At 37.5% G+C, this 19,968-nt stretch overlaps 1 protein-coding gene across 2 annotated transcripts in view; it reads left to right on the top strand.

Annotated features, from left to right (window-relative positions):
* LOC124157861 (ubiquitin carboxyl-terminal hydrolase 48-like) overlaps window positions 1-19,968 on the top strand; it is a 415,786-nt gene that overhangs the window by 15,360 nt on the left and 380,458 nt on the right. For both annotated transcript variants that reach the window (XM_046532912.1, XM_046532911.1), the window contains exons 4-12: window positions 563-859; window positions 4,435-4,592; window positions 5,841-5,948; window positions 10,280-10,518; window positions 11,364-11,648; window positions 11,820-11,983; window positions 12,624-12,874; window positions 13,352-13,476; window positions 14,486-14,664. In XM_046532912.1, the coding sequence (XP_046388868.1) occupies window positions 563-859; window positions 4,435-4,592; window positions 5,841-5,948; window positions 10,280-10,518; window positions 11,364-11,648; window positions 11,820-11,983; window positions 12,624-12,874; window positions 13,352-13,476; window positions 14,486-14,664 (1,806 nt within the window). The remainder of the gene's footprint in view (window positions 1-562; window positions 860-4,434; window positions 4,593-5,840; window positions 5,949-10,279; window positions 10,519-11,363; window positions 11,649-11,819; window positions 11,984-12,623; window positions 12,875-13,351; window positions 13,477-14,485; window positions 14,665-19,968) is intronic.

Here is a 19,968-nt window from a genome sequence, read left to right on the forward strand (position 1 = left end):
AACTGAATTTCTGTTAGTCTTGATAATGACGGTGTAAACGTCGAAACTATTTGACAGCTAAAATAAAGTTTGTGGAATAGTACTGTGTTTTTGTTTCACCATGAATATTTCTTCGTTCCACCAATTAATGCCCAAATCAGTTGATTTTAATGATTGAGACATTCAGTTTTATGACATGGTAGTGAAATAAAGAATTATTATTTTATGTCACCATTGCAAAATATTTTAATGTTTATAATAAACTATTACAGCAATAGAATGTTCTCATAAAATGACTTGAAACATGCAGTTTTTTGTTCTATGCTTTAGGTTGCTCGGTAAGAGATACGTGTGTATCTAGAATTTTAACATACAGGGGCATCTACTTTGTTATTGTATGTTTTTAATGTTTGATTTTGTTTTTTTTGGTTTCTTTCCCTCTTGGTCATTTTGTCACGTGACCAAGTCTGTCTCTTGACATTCTTTATGTTTTACTTCACATAATGTATGCATGAAAGATTTGATAAAATATTCTTAAATTTTTGTAATGGAGACAATGGCTGGGTGGCTGTTATTATTTTAGGTGCCTGCACTGTGGAACTGAATCTGCATGCCCATCCACTTTTTATGAGCTTGACCTGAACATCAGCAGAAGTGGTAACAATTCAGGGGAGGAAGAATCTAGTGGGGAGAAGCAGTCACCGCCTCGTAGCTCTCTGGCAGAATTTCTCCAGGAGTTCCTTCATGAAGAGAAGCTTGAGGGTGCAGATCGTTACCATTGTGCAGTCTGCGGGTGCAAGCAGGATGCTACAAGAAGTATTAAGCTGAGGCGTCTGCCACCTGTGCTCACCCTTCAATTGCTGCGATTCGTTTTTGATAGGTAAGGGGCTCATTTAGTGATACGGTAGACTCTCATTATTACAAAGTTCATGGGACCGAGTAATTAATTCATAATAATGAATTTCATAAAAATGTTTCTTTTAGGAATCATCGCAAAAAACATACTTTGCCAAAATTTCTTGTCTTTTCTATCTCCTGTACTTATAGTCGTGCTGTGGAATAGCTTCAGTGTCATATGTTTGATATATGCGTTTGTTTTACGTACAACAATATGAAAACCCAACAAATTTGTTTGATTTTATAGATATATGAATGCGGATGATTGACTTTAATCTCAGCACTTCCTCAATCATGACATTTCATTTTTAAAAACCTAAATAATATATAGCTGTAATTACACAGTAGATAATCAAATGTACCACGGATAGCTCGATGAAAATCAAATTGACAAAAGATAGATCTGAAATAACTATAGCTTCTTATCATGTAAAAGAAATTAAGAATTTATCCCACTCTCTAGAATTTTTGCTACTGTAGAGGTAAATTTCTTACAAAATAATATCTTAAAATATTCTTGTTTGGCTTTTAAGTCATTTGCTTGAAAAGTGATCCTAGGGAAAATATAATTATGGACTGCCTAGCTCTTTCCCTACAAATTCATTTGGCAGTTTCATGTCATCTACCCAATGTCATGACCATCCAACATCAAACACATCCATGTGTGAAACACAAACTCCTTGGCTACTGCAAGACATATTTGAAGGTTGATATCTTCCCAAATGCAGTAAGTCCTCGACATACGAACAAAATGTGTTCTGAGACCTTGTTTGTAAGTTGATACACTTATGCGTGGCATCGAAAAGTGTGATTATCCTGCAGAATGCAACACTGCATTACATGTTTGCGTTTACTCACGATCGCACCTACCTCTTCATCCTTCTGAAACTGTTCCATTTCCTTGCAATGACTTTTCTTCAAAGCTTCCTTGCCCTCTTGCTATAAGTGGTTATTTATTTATCTATGCATCCTTTTGCTTTGCTCTGTGTCCACATTCTTCCACTTCCTTCTCTCCCTCATGCCTTTTATCGTTTCCTCCATTTGTCATGATTTCTTTTTCCTTCTACTGTCCTCATGGCCAATAAACTTCTTTGCCACTTTGACTATTCCTGTTTAATTTTATCCTATCCTTCCTCTGTAGTATACCTATCTCCAATCTCCCTGATACCATTCTGCAGTAATTCTTGGTATTCTCTCCTCATAGCTTGCATATTCCATTTCCTTGCCTTTCTAATTTCCTTCAGCCTTTAGTATCCTATGTTTAATTTCATAAGAACTGGATTGTCATCTGAATCTGTCTCCGCCACAGAGAAGCTGTATGTGTTTTCTACACTATTCCTAAACCTCTTTCATACCAGTGGCCTGAGGGGGCCCGAACCCCCTCAAAATTTCGTTATGGGTGTGAGTAAAAAATGTGTCAGGCTTGTCGATTTTCCCTAGAGTGTCCAGATATCAAGATTCAAGTTATCAGGGTTCTAATGTTGATCATATGACTTCTAAAATGCTTTAATAACTTAAAACTCACTACATATATACTTATAAAATTTCCCAGGGTAAGATCCTCCGTTTGAGCCCCCTATATTTTTTGTAAGTCGGCATCCCTGTTTCTTACCATGATGTAGTCTATATGGTATCTCCCCATATCCCCAGTACTGCATGTGTTCCTTCGCTCTTTATGATGATTGAATGTGTTTCTGATGAATAACTTGTTTTTCCGGCAAAATTATGCTGCTCTCTCTGTCTCTCTGTGGTCGTTTCACATACCTAATCCTAATTCTCCTATTTCATTTCCATCCCTCCCTTCCCTGACTTCAGTCCCCCATAATAACTAAATTTTTCCTACCTGGGATTTCCGTGATTATTTCATTGAGCTGTTCATACCCCTCATCTACTTCTTCGACCCTTCGATTGCATGTGGGCATGTCAACTTGAACAACTACTAGGTTGGTGGGACACAGCTCAATTTCAACCACAATAATCCTATCACTTACCAGATCTATATACCTCTGTCTTACCAAGATTCCCGTTTAATACCAAAGCTCCCCTCGTTGACTTTCCTCTCTGCCACTACGTATAACCCTGTACCCATCACACCAGCAGTCCCTGCAATCCTACTGACTCACTTCTCATAGTTCTAAGATTTCTAATCTCCCTTTTTCCATTTCCTTTTTGACATTTTCTAGCTTACCCGCCCTTCTTATTTGCCCTAGCATTCCATGTCCTTACAGATATTGCTGCCTTCTTCTTCTCCATCTCCATCTTCTTGGTCTTCTTTTTTTCTTTCCTGGATGCTGCTGCTTATGCTATGTCTCTGCTATGTTTTCCCATGTTTATGACCTCAAGGACATTTCCGACCTTGTTGTCATGAATGACCCTCCCCTCCTTTGTGGATGGGTCCCTTTTGATGGTTTTCTGAGGCTCATTTAATTGTATTCCATGCTTTCACGGATGAGGTACATAGTTGGTAGGATTTCTCACTTTCATTCCAGCAGTGCTTCTTACATGACACCATCTCATGGACTATCTTTCATGTAGCTACTACCCTATGACCTATCTGGCATTGGTGGCTCTAACAGGAGTAATTGATAATTAATCCCACCTGGGCAGCCCTAGCAGTCACAGGAACTTGCAAGCCTTTCCACTGCAATAAGGTTGTAGCCCAATACAAAGGCATATTGAAAATACAGCTTATTAAATTGAATGTAGAAAAATTCTAGCAGATGTATTTCTTTAGGTGTAGATCTGGTAGACCTACACCTCAAAAAATATATCTGCTAATTCATTGCATAGAGGTCAATTAGACTCGGCCATCAGTTGAAAAATACTATGTACATATGTAGTTAAATTATCTAGGAACATTTGATGAGCTAGGAATTCATCGCCTGATGATGCGACCTGTAATGGCTGTGAAAGCTCGGGTGACGCAGTGCAATACGCAGCTGCTCCTGAAAGCTGTCGACATCAACTGGATGAGCTAAACCAGGGGTGGTGAAGTTATTGGTGTTTGAGTGCCTAAGTTTATGAAATAAGATTATACTTGCTCAACTCACATGCCAACCCAACTCATTGCCTTTAGTGGACTCCCAGCTCATTGTGCCACTTTGGGTGCACATGCCATGCCATGTTATCAGCGCAACGGAAACAGTATGTCTTGATCCTTCCGCAAATATTGTGACACATACGTTAACCATTATCATGGTCCCATACATCACCAGAATGAAAATACTGGATGGTAATAGTGGATAAGACGTAAATTATAGTAGTATTAGATTTCTGCATTTTTTTGGGTTTTCTTCTGCATCAGTTGGCTTGGGGACAACAGTTTTTCTAGCTATTCTGACAGCCTTTTCAGAATGAAAATGTCAGCTTGTGGTATCACTCACTTACATATATACCTTAAATATTCAGGCTGGGCGCTGCTCTCTGATTGGCTGTCCTTTGGATAAGTCTATCCATTAACAACTTTTATAGATGATTTGCAATTTTTGTGTGCTACAATTCACTTAAATTTTCTGTTATCTGATGTCATTGCTCAGCATTGATTGCTTTTTTTTGCAGGAATACCGGGCACAAGAAGAAACTGAATTCATTTGTTTATTTCCCAGAAGAATTAGACATGGCTCCTTATTTAGGGCCATCTGCAAAACCTTCTAATTATTCCTTACGTGCAGTGCTTGCTCACAAGGGATCAAGTGCCTATTCTGGACACTATGTTGGTAAGTGACTGACCAGCAATTGTTTCTTGATTTTTTGAATGAATAGGTAATTATGTAATTACCTATTCATATTCACTGTAAAAGACCTTTTTTTATTTCAACTATTGTGACAATCAAGATGGAATATAAAGTTTCCAAGTAGGCTTCCGCGGAGATTATGATGATATCTGGTGATTTTTTCGGGTATATATAGTCCAATGAAGAACGACGTATTTATGAAGTTCAATGACTGAAGCGGTCTTTATAGCTTTATAGCCTAAGTTATGTTTAATTTAAAGTCTTGTGTGCTTCATCTGAATGTAGCCTTTACCTCTGAACTGAACTGAAATACTATGCTTGTGGACTACAGCCTTCAGAATCTTCATCTGCTTCGTATTTGTGTCTCCAGAGCCAAGCATGACGTATTTTGGAAATTACATTAATTCATCATCTCATCAGAAGTCAGTAACATAATTCATTCAGTGGAAGCTGATTTTAGTGAGTACGGCATTAAGCAAGAATCATTATTGTGGTTATAATCAGTAATTGACTCTGTACTGTTGAAAGGCCAATGATTAATGATTACATAACCTGTAAAGGTAAAATATGTAGGTAAATGGTGAGATCAGGCAAACCCTTTCAAGGGACATGCTTGATATTATGTATTAAGTATTTCTCACCAGCTTTTTGCTTCACCAGTTATGTTGAAAGTAAATGGAGGCATCAATTTTTCCAGTTTAAGCAAAAATAATAACTCCGAAAACAGGTGTATGATGTGCATTTTGCCAGTCACTAAGCATCCAAGCTTCACGAGTACTATGGTACAATGCATGTATCCACACTGATTAAATTGCTTGGCACTACTCAACTAAATGACTTCTCTGGTTGGGGGGACCAAATCTTTGCGACAGATTTGCAGCATTAAGGCCTAAGTAGCATCATGCCAGGAGAAGAATCTACATACCTGGCCACCTGTAATTGGTGGGAGGCAGTGTTGAGAGGTCACCAAGGCCGCACACAGGACTGATTGATTGAATTTTTTGTCAACGACCAGTTAGAATGCAAGATTTTCCATGTCCACATTATGAATAGTCTGAGCATCATCTTAGTATCGAAAACTTGTCAATTCCATGCCACATATTCCTAGTCTGCCCCTCGGCGTGATTGCCACAGCATGGTATTAGAAGCCAGACTGTGATGCTCAGTAAATCATCTCATTGTGGGAATTAGTTTTTTTTCCTCCTCTAATTTATGTTTTATGTTTTTCAGCTCACATCTGTGATGCTACCTCTGGAGGATGGTATCGCTTTAATGATGAATCTGTGGAGAAAATGGAAGGGAAGAAGCTGCAGCTTGGTTATGATGAAGATGTTTTAGGTTAGTTTCCGAAATTATGATTAATTTTTAAAAATTGAAGGGCCGTATTTAAGTTTTAATTAACCCTCTATTTACAGGTTGTATATGGAGGAAATTTCATTGTAATTCCTTGAGATTAAAATTTTTAGACTTCTCAACTCAACTTTTGTACTCTTTAGTTAATAAAAATATAAGATTGCAATTTTATATGCACTGCTAGGTTTTTAGAAATTGGTTGTCTATCGTTCAGGGATTTTTTATTACATTTCTTAATATTGGTTAAGATTTTTTGTTGAAGTATTACTGGAATGCAATTAGTAATCAACAATGAAATTAGTGCTCATTGTGTGCACTTGTGTATTTATTGGCAACACCAATTTTGTGTTTGGGATAAATTTGCAGAAGTATAAATACTGGCACTTGCCCAAACTGCCTTTGTGTCTAATAATCCAATGACATGCCATCACTCTGAAGTAACTCTGGTTTAATGGCCTGGCACATGTTCCTTGTTAGCAGCAAAATTGGTTTTGGCAAATAATATTTTGGAAGAATTTTCTTACTTTTTTTCAAGTACAGATAGGGATGTGTGAGCAGCACTTTTTGATCTCGAGTCAAGTATTGAGTCAAGTTGAAAACTACTCGCAAGTATCAAGTCGAGTCAAGTATGATAATTTCTGGACGAGGCATACACAACAATGCATGCACCAACATACTCTCATTTTACCAATCCCCTTGTGAATTTTCCATTTTGAATGTTAAGTCTGATGTAAATAAGGAAAATAATGAGGAACTCTGATGGTAATAGTGTGAAAATTAGGAGATGAATGGAACTTAATGCATATCTTTAACCTTTAATCTTTAACAGTTCCATAAGCACAATTGAAATGGATTAACCTTAGTAATACGTTGACAATGTAATTAATATATGTATCCAATCTGCTAGGAAGAGCCCTTAATGTAGGTACAGTCGGATCTAGATTGAACGTCTTCGCATTTTACGTTTTTCCGCATTTAGCGTTTATTTTTTGGGGTTCCGATTCAATCCCTATTATGGCAATGCAAAAATTATCCGTATTTAGTGTTTCCGCATTTTGCATTTTTCTGCATTTATGGTCGTAAAAATTTTTCCCGCACAAGATTTTTTTGCCTGATTTAACGTTTTTTCATGACGGTTCATGCAAATGATTAATCCAAATCTTCGAATTTCTGCTCATCAACAAGAAGAGTCTCATGAAAGTTTACCAAGAGTCGATAGAATCTACCAGGGAATGCCTCTTCAACTGCTTTCTTCCGCGAATGCAGCGCTGGGACCTTCAACTCGCAAGCTGGGTGATTTTTCTTCTCGTAATGTTTCGCTCCCCTTCTGATCCAAACACCAGGCATTTTTTGTATCAGGTCCGATCTAATGGAGCTAAGTCATCCCTTAATAACCTCAAAATACCTTATCCTTAACTTCTTGAACTTGACTTCGATGATACGTGACGACTGATGACACGAGTTATTCTCCGAGGGCCGCTACAGTGACGGTTTTCTCGTAATGTTTTCACTTGATGGCTTGTGCCCCTTTCAACTCTACTCTCTACGGGCAGTCCATTGTTAGCCCAATATTTTCCCATTTGACTACTTTCTCTTCTCAAAAGAGGAGGCCCAATATCATTTGCACAGTTCACTAGAAGATTCTTTCAGTAATCCATTCCAAGGTCAGTTTCCACGGAGGAACAGCAAAAGAACCGAGAAAGTGCAACAGAAAACGTTAAGTTGGCAAAATTCCAGAAAACCTCCCTTTTACTAGATATTCGGTAGTTGAGAATTAGGGATTAGCGATCTTCTCCCGCCCATTTATTTCACTCATTCATCACGGTTTTTCGAGTACTTACACCTTTTCTTATTATATTACAAATGCTATAGTCACTTTTACAGAAAAAATTCTAAATTTCATCGAGACCACTGAAATATGCATAAAAATGGAATCACTAATGTCTATAATAATATTCCGTGTGGGAATGCTTTTAAGTTAATGTTTTTTATAATTTTCTTAAAATATTTCATTAAAACAATTGTCATCCTCTCATTACTTATTTTTACTACCCATTTTTTAGCTGATTCCTGAAAAGTATTATCCAACCTTCATTGGGCAGAGAACATTTAATCAATGGATTTTTTGCTGCATGCAGCATCCTTTAGTTACTTGAAATAATATTTTTTATTCATAAAAAGCCATTCCAATCATTACAGACCCTAAAACCTGAAAAAAATGGCAGGTCATCATTTAGTGTTTTTCCGCATTTAGTGTTTTAAATTTTGTCCCCCCTGAAAAACTTTATATCAGGATTCTACTGTATTTGTACAATTATAATAAAGGTTTTATACATAAATGAATCTTATAATATTGTACCCTTTCTAATTCTCATGCAGAAAAACCAATTGATCAACATGCTCAGGCTGTAGGTTTTGACGTCTCCATGTTACAGTATTACTCCTTGCAGAAAATTATCTTTTGCTACAGGCTTGTGTGGCAGGATAAGTAACTTCTTGACAAAATTGCAAGATTTGGGAACCTAATTAATTATTGTTGAAAATTATATTAAAATTTTTTTGCATCTTGTATCTTCATGGAATTTAAGTGGACAAAGCGAACGAACTACATATATAGGTACAGTAGCTTTAGCTTTTTAGAATAAATTTTTTTTTCTTTATTTCCCACTTTGTTTGATCAGCCTTAGCTACTCTTATTTCGTAAGTTCAAGATAGAAAATAAATGCAACAAAGGGATAAACTAAAATTAACATTGGACGTACGTAGTGCTCAAAAAAGGCTAATTGATGATACCCTTTGTGATGCCAAACACTGGGAAAAACCAGCATTGTCCACTAAAACCTGAAAGTTACAAATGTTTTTCATAGAAATCTTATTTATATTAATGTATTATTTTGGCATTTGAGTAAAGAAAGTACCAAGGTTAGGGCATAAGAAAATACCAATGAGCGATGCAGCAGTCCACTCTGAATATGCCACTAGGTTGGAAGACGGGCGGCTGCTGTGGCTGACGAAAAGATATTCCGCACCCACGTTGACTACTATAGTGTACAGCAAGCTGAAACTCCCAGATGAAGGCATTAGAACAACTTATCGACTTTAAAAACGAAATATTATTATATGGTTTCATCTCCTGTTGGCAGATTTCTTAATTTCTTAACTTGACAGCTCTGTAACCGTAACTACTCGACTCCACTCAACATTCGTAATTATACTGGAAATACTACAGTCGAGTACCAACTATTAGGCTCAACTTGAATTTTTGAGTACTGGCACATCCCTAAGTACGTATTCTTAAAAAAATTGACAATTCATTCAAGAAACCATGTAGAAAAGGTAAAATCAGTGGTTGTGAATGTAAAATTTCTCTGTTGCTACCTGTTTGGTAGGGATTATTACAAAATATTACTGTGTGAAACAATGGCTTGTTAAGAGTCTGGATAAAATCTGGGTATTTCCCTTACTGTGGATGCAATATCCAGGTGCTCCATGCAGAGAAACATACAGGGTGTAATAATTCTTAGGATTGTACTATTGAATAATATGAGGGATTACTTTGCTCATGTGTGCCTGCTGATGTCTGCATGTGTATTAGTATTTTCTGTGCCTCCTTAAAAATTACTTTATTGCTGGTCAATGGAGGCTATTAAAATAATTTCCAACAACATATATGTATATGGAGGTTGGTTTAAGTATTGCTTAAAATTTCATATTTATTGGTAGATATTGGAAAAGTATGCAATTTCCACTACTCAAAGGTTCTGATTCAGGTCCTACAAAATTCTGTTGATACCAGTGTTCTAAGTTTACAACCTTTACATTCCATGTGTTTTTCTTTTCGTACGAACATATTTTACCTGCCATCATGTTATTCAATTGAAGAACCCATAAATTTTATGAGAAAGTCTTTACTTTTTAGTGGAACTTATTTAGTGCTCCTTGTAGTATGATGGTGCTATGTGCACAATTTATGGTATGAATCATGTTATAAGCAGTGGCGGATAAAGGGGGCATGGCAGGCAGGTTCCCCTCCTCTAATTTTCGGAAAAATTAGATGTTCATTTGTAAGATGGCTCTCCAATATAAGTTTTTATTTCACCAGCTTAACAAGTATGTATAGTTAAAAAATAATTGATATACGTATATCTGACTGAAAGCCACTTGTCAACGCGCATCAGACCTTGGACTCATTATTGGTGTGAGGTGTTGCATACCACCAAAGCACTGTGTTGAATAGTGAACAACCCCCCTTTCAAAATAATTACCCAAATCCACCTCTGGTTCTGCTATCATATTTTTTTCTATTTAATTTCAAGATCCAAAAAAGAAAAAGAGACCACGGACACCTAAAGGTCAACTCTCCTCAAATAATGCATACATGCTTGTGTATGTGAAAGTAGATGCTTCAGAAGGGGGTGAGACGAAAGGAAAAACTGTATCATTATCTAAGGACCAGGCAATGACTTTGGAACAATTGCCGTCTCACCTTTTTGACATTGTCCAAAAGGAAAAAGAGAACTTTGAAGATTGGGTCTCTAGTCAGAAGCAAAGTAGGGTAAGTGTTTGATTTATTGATACTGCTAACAAGGAGACATTGCCAAAGTGATCTTCAGGATCTGGATGCGAATGTTTTTTTCTGAAACTATATAGGTAAGGTAGAAAATGTGTGACGGCTTTCTTCCACATAGGCCCGGTTTGAGAGATATTTGCTTGTAAAGATTTCGCGCAGCATGACATCCTTGAGTAATCGCCACCACCTAACTACGGCCGTGGCGGCGCGGTCCTCTAATTTGCATGGTAAGGCACAATTCAAAGTTTCGTTTAAAATCCATAAATTGATATTAAATTTAAAAAATCACGAAATAACTAAATAACATGAATGGGGATAAAATGTAACGGCAATTTCAAAAATTAGAAGAGAAAAAATATTGCCGACTTTGGGACTCAAACCCAGGGCTCTTACTACAGGTTTGGAATCTACCGCCCTAGACCGCACCGCCACGGCCATAGTTAGAAGGTGGCTATTACTCAAGGGATGTCATGTTGCGCGAAATCTTTGCAAGCGAATATCTCTCGAACCCGGGGCTATGTGGAAGAAAGCTGTGATACTTTTTCTACCTTACTTGTATAGTTTCAGTTGATAACATTCGCATTCAGATCCCGAACATCACTTTGGCGATGTCTCCTTGTAAGACAATTATGTGAACATGTATGTAGGAAATATGTGTGTGATCAAATTCATTATTTTGAGATAAATTATTTATGATCATAGTATAGTTATTTATTATTCAATGGCTCTCAGAATATTACAAATTTCTTAGAATATGTTAAATAAAATGTGTTAAATAAAATCTATTGTACATTGTAGCTGGATTGATACTTGCATGATCTGTATTACAGGATCTAATTGTGCAGAGTGGTAAAGAGAGGCAAGCTGAGATTCGTTCAATTTATGATATATTGCCTGTGAATCTGTCAGATGGCGTGATAACAGAAGACGTTGATTGGGATTTTCTATCAGTTGACTGGCTTACCAAGTGGTTGGAGGAAAATGATGATGATTCGAAAGACAAAGGAAGTGATTTCAAGAAAATCCCAGTGGTAGACCATGCAAGTCTCCTTTGTCCTCATGGTCGTCTCAAGCCTGATGCAGTCACCGACACAAAATGCATCAGCACCATTGCTGTGAGTAATTTCAATCATTGCACGTATGGTGATTTTTACCTCCAGAAATTTTGTGATGCTGATGTAAAAATTTGTAAAATCATAAAAAGTGTTTTGCTTTAATATTTTGATTTGCATAAAATATTTCGAATTCCTATTTTGTTTGTTGAATTAGATATTTTATCATTGTAGGCGGATACAATTTATGAGAAATATGGTGGTGGGCCCCGATTAAGAGGGCGGGAGTCAATGTGCAGAGAGTGTGTTACTTCAAGGTGCAAATCAATTCGCCTGAGGGCAAAGACTGCCCAAGATGCACAAACGATCACCACTCTTCTTAAGTCGTGTGGTGAAGGGTAAGTGCTGCTCTGAGAGATACAAAAATTACTCTTATTTTGAAGTGTTTTCATTGAGGTTTTGAAAATAATGGAGTATTGTTCATGTATTTTGATTAATTTTGTGTTCAATTGAGGAGTATGTATTTCCGCCTGTTTCATTTTTTAACTTCAAAATGTATTGTACGTTAGTGATGGGTCTGTGCAGTTATTCGGTTTTGGGTTCCTAGGGAAGCTACAGCAGATGACAGGAACCAACTGGACTAAAAAATCTTAGATCTGACTCATAATTAGTGCCTGTAAATCATAGTTCAATTTGTAGAAGCAGCTGTTCAGTGGTAATGCAATGTGGAGACAAAGGAAGCTGCATACCCACACTCAAATAAAGGAAACACTTATAGTAGCACAAGGACCCATCTTCAAGCTCAAATACAATCATAATATATAGCCATGGCATTTTACTTCAAAGACGGATTTGTCTCTGACTTGAAAATTTGTGAAATGTTTCCTTAGCTTGTCTGTATTGTTTATACTGCTCCCTCTGCCTCCTTATCGTACTTTTCTACTTTACTGCATTTAATTTGGGGTAGAAGTTTTAAATATTTATAATAGGTCATATATAGTATATATATGCAGGGTAATAGCTTCAGTTCTCTTTCAGGACTGAAACTGGTTACTGGATTGGAAAAGCATCTCTGCGATCTTGGAGGAGAATGGCCTTGGAGGAAAGGGATGATGAAGAAGGAAATGAGGCTGACAATGGTGGTATGGGTGATGGTGATGGTAACCACGTGGGTTCTGGGGAGCCTACTGTTACTGGCAAAGAGATATCATGTAATGGTTCTGGAGAGACTGGAGTTAAAGATGAAGAGCTAACTTTGGGCTTTAACTGTGATATTGTGTGTACTCATGGTGAGTATAGAAATTTATAATTTTACCAATATGCTGCCTACATTTCTTGTGATAGTTATGTATTGTTAATTTTACTGTAACTCCCATTAACTTGGTTTTATCTTAATTTCCTTTACATTTTATCGGAGTATAAGTTGTTTATTGAAAAATTAAGGCAAACATCATATAAATGATAAAATGAACTATGTACCTAATTATCAAATTATTGCTAATTTTTTTTGGTATTCATGTACATAATTTCAATTTAACCGATATAAAAAGAGAAGATTTTTAATTCTTTAATGATACCTATTTATATAACGAAATTGAAATGCCAGTGCCTACCAAAGCATTACCAACTTATGAATATTTTAATTAAAATGTTTGTGCATTTGGAGTACAGGTGGTACATACACTTCAATTTTTTATATTTAATATGTGTATATTTACATTAATGGAGTCTTAATACTAATGTACCGATTTGATTAAAAATTTTAGGAAATTTGTGTCCCAAGGACAACAATCGTAGAATAGTACCTGAAGCTGTGTGGTCTATACTAAAGGGATATTTCCCAGGAGCTCCAGAATATCTGTCTAGTGTAGAAAAATGCAGCAAATGTGAGGTAAATAGGCTCTGAAAAGAGCAATTATTTCTTTCATAGTTGACATGCTTTATATTCTAGTAGACCAGAGTAAATTAATTATTGTTTATCTAACTCTATCATCATATTACATGTTCTCAATTTTGTTTAAGTAATTGGCCATTTATGATTAAATTTAATTGTTTATTTTAAAGTTTTGTGCATACTGAAAAGCCAGTGCACAAAAGTCAGTTGGGCCCATTACGTATTTGTGGAGACCTTTAGCCTGGTGTGCAGTTTATGTTCCTGTGTAAATTGTCTCATGAAAATACAAACCCATTTTAATGTAGTCACCAGAAAAGCTTGGGAGAGCCTCATGGGTGGCTTTAGTGTGTATAGACCATTTGTGCAGCAAAGGATGTTCGTGGAACAACAATGGCACTGATGATTAACTTAGTGTAGTTTTGGACTCTCCACATGAGTATGTAGTGGGCCTATAGCTCCTATAAATGGTTTCAAAAAGTCAAATGTAAGATCTATTGAGAGGGGAGATATTTCTCAAATTTGTTGCTGAGGTGCATAAGGGGAAGGAAGGACACAAAAGATATCTTTATAGAATTGTCCTCAAGCAGTATTTAAATGGTATAAATATGCATTATAAAATTATGTGGGCTAAAGATAAAGAAAGATCTTGTAATTGTCATAGTGCTTTGTTAATATGTATGAGCATATTTTAGCTTCAGGTCAACTGTGGTCCATGCCTCCTCAGTTAAAATAATAATATTATTCTCTGCTCTCATTTCTTTTAGTGTCATTTTTTAACTCAGCAACTCTATCCTTTTTGGTATATGTAGGTTTGGATTAAATGTGTAATAAGGTTTGCTTTTTAGATGTAGGATGTGAACAGAATGACTAAAAAGTGTTGAGATAGGAGTTTTTCGATCACTATTTGAACCAAACTTCAGATAAAATCCATGGAGTTGATTAGCGTAGAAATATAACTGAAATGAAATCCTTAGGTATCCAACATAAATATATTTTTCATACACAGGACATGGCCAATGAGGGACAAGCACTGAAAAATCAGTTTCGTCAGATTGCCTCCGTCCAAAGGGAGACTTTATCTGATCTATATCTTGAGAAGAATCGTCCATCAATGGACTCACTCAACTTTGAATCTGCAAGAATCATCCCAAGAGAGTTTCTAATTGAATGGAGGAGGTTCATAAGGTAAGGATGGGTACAATTTTTTAAATTAACTGAATGTTTTGCGACAATACTGAAACAGAGAGCCATCATATGAAAAGAATCCCTTCCCAAACTTAATGTGCAAGACATTGTTTAATCTGCTGATTGTGATTCCCCTTCCTGATATCCTTGTTGCTAAGTCCTCTTTCCTCTATTGTGCTAACCTAGCATTGAAATAGGTGCACCTGTTTCAGTTTTTTATGCCTAGCCTCAGATTAATTCCAGCATTAATAATATATGAGTGACATATTAAAATAATCATATTGCAATTTTAGGTGCTTTTCTGTGCAATGATCCGTCCTGGGTGATATACCTAGAATCTGTCCAGTCCTCCAACCTGCCTCCCTGCATACCCTATCTACCCCCTGCCTTTTGTCTTGTCAAGAAAGAGCACTGTCGTAAAGTAATATTCTCCTACTGACAGGAGGAAGTGACTTCCTTCTCTCCTGTCCATTTGCATTCTCCTGCTGCAGTGCATTTTTTTTATAATTTTGGGTAAGGGGAGATTTTTACTGAAACATTAGCACTCCTCCACCCATGCTCTCATCTGCTTTTCCTAGTATAGCGTTCTTTCCTATGTCATTTCTCATATTTCCGTTTATTACCTTCTGTTCCTTCTGTCAACTCCCGCATCAACCTTCCTTACCCATCGAAGCTAGTCCTGAAGGTCAATTACTTCTGTGTATTAAAACAAAAAGAGTAAAGTGAAAAGGAAAGTCTAGTGATTTGTTTATACATAACTGCAAGGAGTGAGCATTACACAGCTTTTGTACAAATTGTGGATGGGAGCCAGAGGAGACTTGGAAGCTACCTGCTAGGCTTAGATTGCTCAAGGAATTAAGAATGGACTTATTTATGAGCAACATGGAGTACATATTCATCTTCGAATCATTCAGTATTTCTAGGTCTGACAGTAATGTTAATATAAGGGAGATATTTTTCGGAATGGATAGGTATAGGAATCAGTTTTTTCTCCAAAAATAAAGGACTTATGATTGCTTGGTCAAACTCAGGCAGTCAAGTCTCTTGCAATTTGCACCTAAGCTTTTTTGGTGTTCTCATTAAGGTTAATGACTGCTGTCCTAACACCTCCCACAGTGTACCCAATGAGTAGCGGCTAGCATGTAGATGCAAGAGTAGATGGATGAGCACATTTGTACAGAAGACTTGTTTTATCCCCTGCTCCGTGCATCCTTCCCGAGACCCTCCTTTGCTATTCTTCCCTTCCATTGTCCCTTCAGCGATTGAATATGAGGTATAAGTACACCAAGGATGGAGTTCGCCCTGAAAAAATATTTGCCTTAGTCGGGGAAATAGTTTCATTCTGTTGTTTCGGCTTATGTATTTACATAGACCACCAATAAATCCTAGTTTTGCAAACCCTTTTCGCTTGAAGTGTACCTACTTAAAAAAATTAAAATAAAAACTGAAGCTCTTCTCTGGCTTATTTCTCACTTGAGCTCCACTTTGACAGCATAGGAGTGTGGCGCGTATCAAGCAATACGCGTCGTGCCACCCCACATCAAACATCGCGGCTTCCGGCAGGCATAATCAGCAAAAGAATCGGCCGATCAAATCCCAGTAGTGAACTATTTGAGAGCATGGTAGCTTGCACAGTGACCAACCACGACCTGGTAACGATGAAAATTCGGTTAATCACAAAAACCAAGTAAGTGATCGTTTGACCGGTTAAAATCGGGGGTATGTGCAATCAGCGCTCCACCGACAAAATATCGGCGGCTTTTTGCCCGCCGACTGGAAACGGTATGTGTGCTAGGAGTCTTTGATGCAGCGTTTCGACTTGAAGGAATCGAGATACGATAAAAAAAGCTTTAATTTTCGGTCTCAGAACTCGAAAGTACCGTCTATTTTTATCTTTGATAACGTTTTATCCGGGTCGTCAACATTTAAATATCCGAAACGTCAACATTTAAAATTACTGCCTTTAAATGCCTTAGGCACGTACATCCGTCGCTGCGGCTTTTTAAAATGATTATTTCCCTACCGAATCACAAATTTTGAGACCACTAATTCTTAAATCGAATCATTTTATAAATATAAGCGCCGGACTTTTTATTTATTTTGATGATAAAGGTTTTCCCAAAAATCTGAAATATGAAATTAAGTACTTGTGAGTTTATTGGATGGAAACCTTTATCAGGTCCGTAGGGAATTCAAAGTTACTTCCGTTGATAATTCAAACAAAGCGTCACTTGACAGGGAAACTGCATATGGGGTAAAATAAACATATTTTAGTATTAGATTCAAACGCTTTTGGAATTCAATGGTATACAGGTATATTCGCAATTAGTTAGTCGTACTCACACGCCTAATGAAAACTATTGTTTTTTTTTTACTCTGCGGTTGAGAGTTGTAGGCATTTCATTTATCGTTTGCCATTGCCGTATTTTCTTACTTGGCCTTTACACATTTTATTCATTTGTTGATACTATCCTGCGGCGCCGTAATATTTGGCTTTTTCATGATGTTGTAGGCCTCATTTTAATGTGTTTCGGGTGAACACCGCGCTCTATGAATGCCATCATAACGATAGTATATGAGATACGCCCGACAAATTCTAAATACAGCTGTTATAATCCGTGAGAGCTTTAAACCAAGCAAACAATATTTTGTGATTGATAACATGTATGGCTCCGCCAATCCTTAGAAGCCAGCCTCTGTTTCAGGGTTCAGAATAACCCTGAAGCGCACTGATTTCCTCCATAAAAAGCAAAATAATTTTTTAGCCGAACGGATGCTCCAGGTCCTGTGAAAATATTACGTCTAGCAGGGGAAACATAGCTTGTCTGTAGAATGAAAACTCCGGGTGATTAAAAAACGTATCATGTTAACAATTGCTTAGCGCCCTCAAAATCGACACGCTTCTACCGTCTATCTGGAGACAAACAGGTGCGTTGATAGTGCAAAGATAGGTTTTGGAAATAGTCTCTATTGGTCTCAATTCAAGTTCGTTTCCTCTCTTTGTCCTTTCGTCTTCCTCGTTTCCTTTTCGTTCTCCTGTCCGTATTCCAACACCTGTAGCCCACAACTCGAAGCTTTGGATTAGGTGTCTAAAGATTTCGAGTGGATCCCTGGACATAATGAGCTTTTTTAATCCCATCTCCTCGTCTCCCGCACACACAACATGTTTCCTTGGACCATGCTGAATCTTTAACGCGTCGTCTCTCCGTTGGATGTCGCCTTCGTCTCCTCAGGATTTAGACCACGGACATTAATGTCATGGCACGCACGAATGCCTTGATTTCCATTGTCTTTTGGTCGTCCTCTCAGGCGATCGGCAGTTTTGGTCCGTTTACCTTGAAATTATCGTCTTCTCGTGCGAGAAATGACTTTTTTCTATCCTGGTGCTTGATGGACTGTATCCATTCAGAAATTGTTTCCCGGGGACGTGTACGGAATCGCATTCGTGAGGGTTTGTCTTGCATTGTTTGCCAGCACCTTTTTTCCTGTCCAGTTAGGGTCTTCGTTCGTCGGCCCAATTAATTTTTTCCGCTCTTTTCTGCGTTTTTGCTTCCCGTAAGTGGGAAACAATGATTAGCATGGAAAACGCTGTGCCACGGTTTGACGCTTATTCACCTTCCATCAAAGCTCGTTTCACTTGGTGTGTCGAATGGCATCGCTAACAGGACTGGTGTTTTCGAGAATCAGCCTCCTGGATGAATATCTGCGAACTCCCAAAACCTGCTTGGACAGAGGTCTTTTATTTACAGCAAGATTTGAGACTTAATATAGCGAATGGATGGAATGATGCTATTTGTTCGCTATTTTCTTTTATTATTGTCGTTTATGATAGAGTTTGAAAAATAACGAGACCCATATTTTTCTGTTTTTCGATCCGTTGCTGTCTTCACGAGCTATTCGCGACGAAAAATCGAGGTCTCAAAACCTTTCGCTGATAAGTCGTTGACGTCTCGAGCTCTTGCCGAACGGGTCGTCACGCCTCAGCTGCCTTTCTCCTGGCGTTGGTATCTCGTGGTTCGTTATTGTGAGCGATTCCTTTCCATTTTCAAAAAAGTTCCTCCTGATCGAGGAAATGAACCAGAACGCTATTGACGTCACCTACTCATGAAAATTTGGCTCAATTTTCTTGTTTACTAATTTTAAACTGACGAGGAAATAGCTGAATGTGGAATATTATTTCTTGCTTCATCTCATCCTTCCCTTTTATCCACCGAAGTCTTTTAATGAAATGTGATATCGAGCCATACATACAACTTGTTGGTGAAAATTTGTGAGGACTTCATTCTATACATAGATATTGCCGGGTATCATGTGACATCACCACAATATATTTTTTGGCAATCTATTTCGTAATTAACACGTGTCGAGTGTGGTGGTCGAAGATTAATCAGTTACATTCCAACGATAAAATCATTTGTTTCGTATTTATCTCCTAAGGGAATTAAATCGCGTTTTCCCTTGGCCCTAAAATGCTGTCCTCTCTTCTACGTGGCCCTCATATTAAGGCATTTTTCGTGAAAATTTTCCTGGTGGTTTGTTTTCTCTCTGTGACTGTTCAAAATTATACTGGAATAATTAAATGAACATTATTAGTCAATGATTCCATTCGTCATGTCTTAAGTTATTCCTGCACTTTGCGATTTTTGGATATTCATTTTGTTTCCCCCTCGGTGAACATCAATTTTCATAATCTGGGCTATCGAATTTTAAATCGATTTTTGACGGTCATTTTTCACGTTGCGGGAATTTTTAAAAGGTAAAACGTGTTTATTAACCTTGTAGATGGATGAGTGCAATTCAATCAGTGTTTCTTATCCATTCAGTGATAAAGAAATTGGCTTTATTTTTGTTACAAATGACCGTTTCTGAATACATTTTGAATGAATACATTTTTTCTTATATCAGAGTTCAAGGATGAGTGTGAATTAGTAAACGTAACATGTGAAACGCTCATTGAAGAAGCCCAAAAAAACGGTGATATTTTTTATAATCCCTGCACTCACATAATACACTTCTCAGCCTGCCAACGCTGATAAATTTCGAGTGCAGCTCTGGGGAGAAGTAGGTAGTGTTGCCGACGGAAATGTCATTGGTGTCCTCTTCTAGTAGGAAGTGGCTCCTTGAGCAGGTTTTAAGGGAATCCCTTGCGTCAGCCGCTCAGATAGAAGATGGGATAGGGATGGTGTCAGGGGTGGAAACATTTGCCGTCATCCCCTGTGCAGACCCTTAATCTAGCTATTCGCCGCTTCAGGATGGCCACTGCCACCCCTTGGTTCTTGGATTCACATCTCTCACCCCATTGAA

This window comes from Ischnura elegans, chromosome 4 (genome assembly GCF_921293095.1).
Source record: "Ischnura elegans chromosome 4, ioIscEleg1.1, whole genome shotgun sequence".
Lineage (NCBI taxonomy): Eukaryota > Metazoa > Arthropoda > Insecta > Odonata > Coenagrionidae > Ischnura > Ischnura elegans.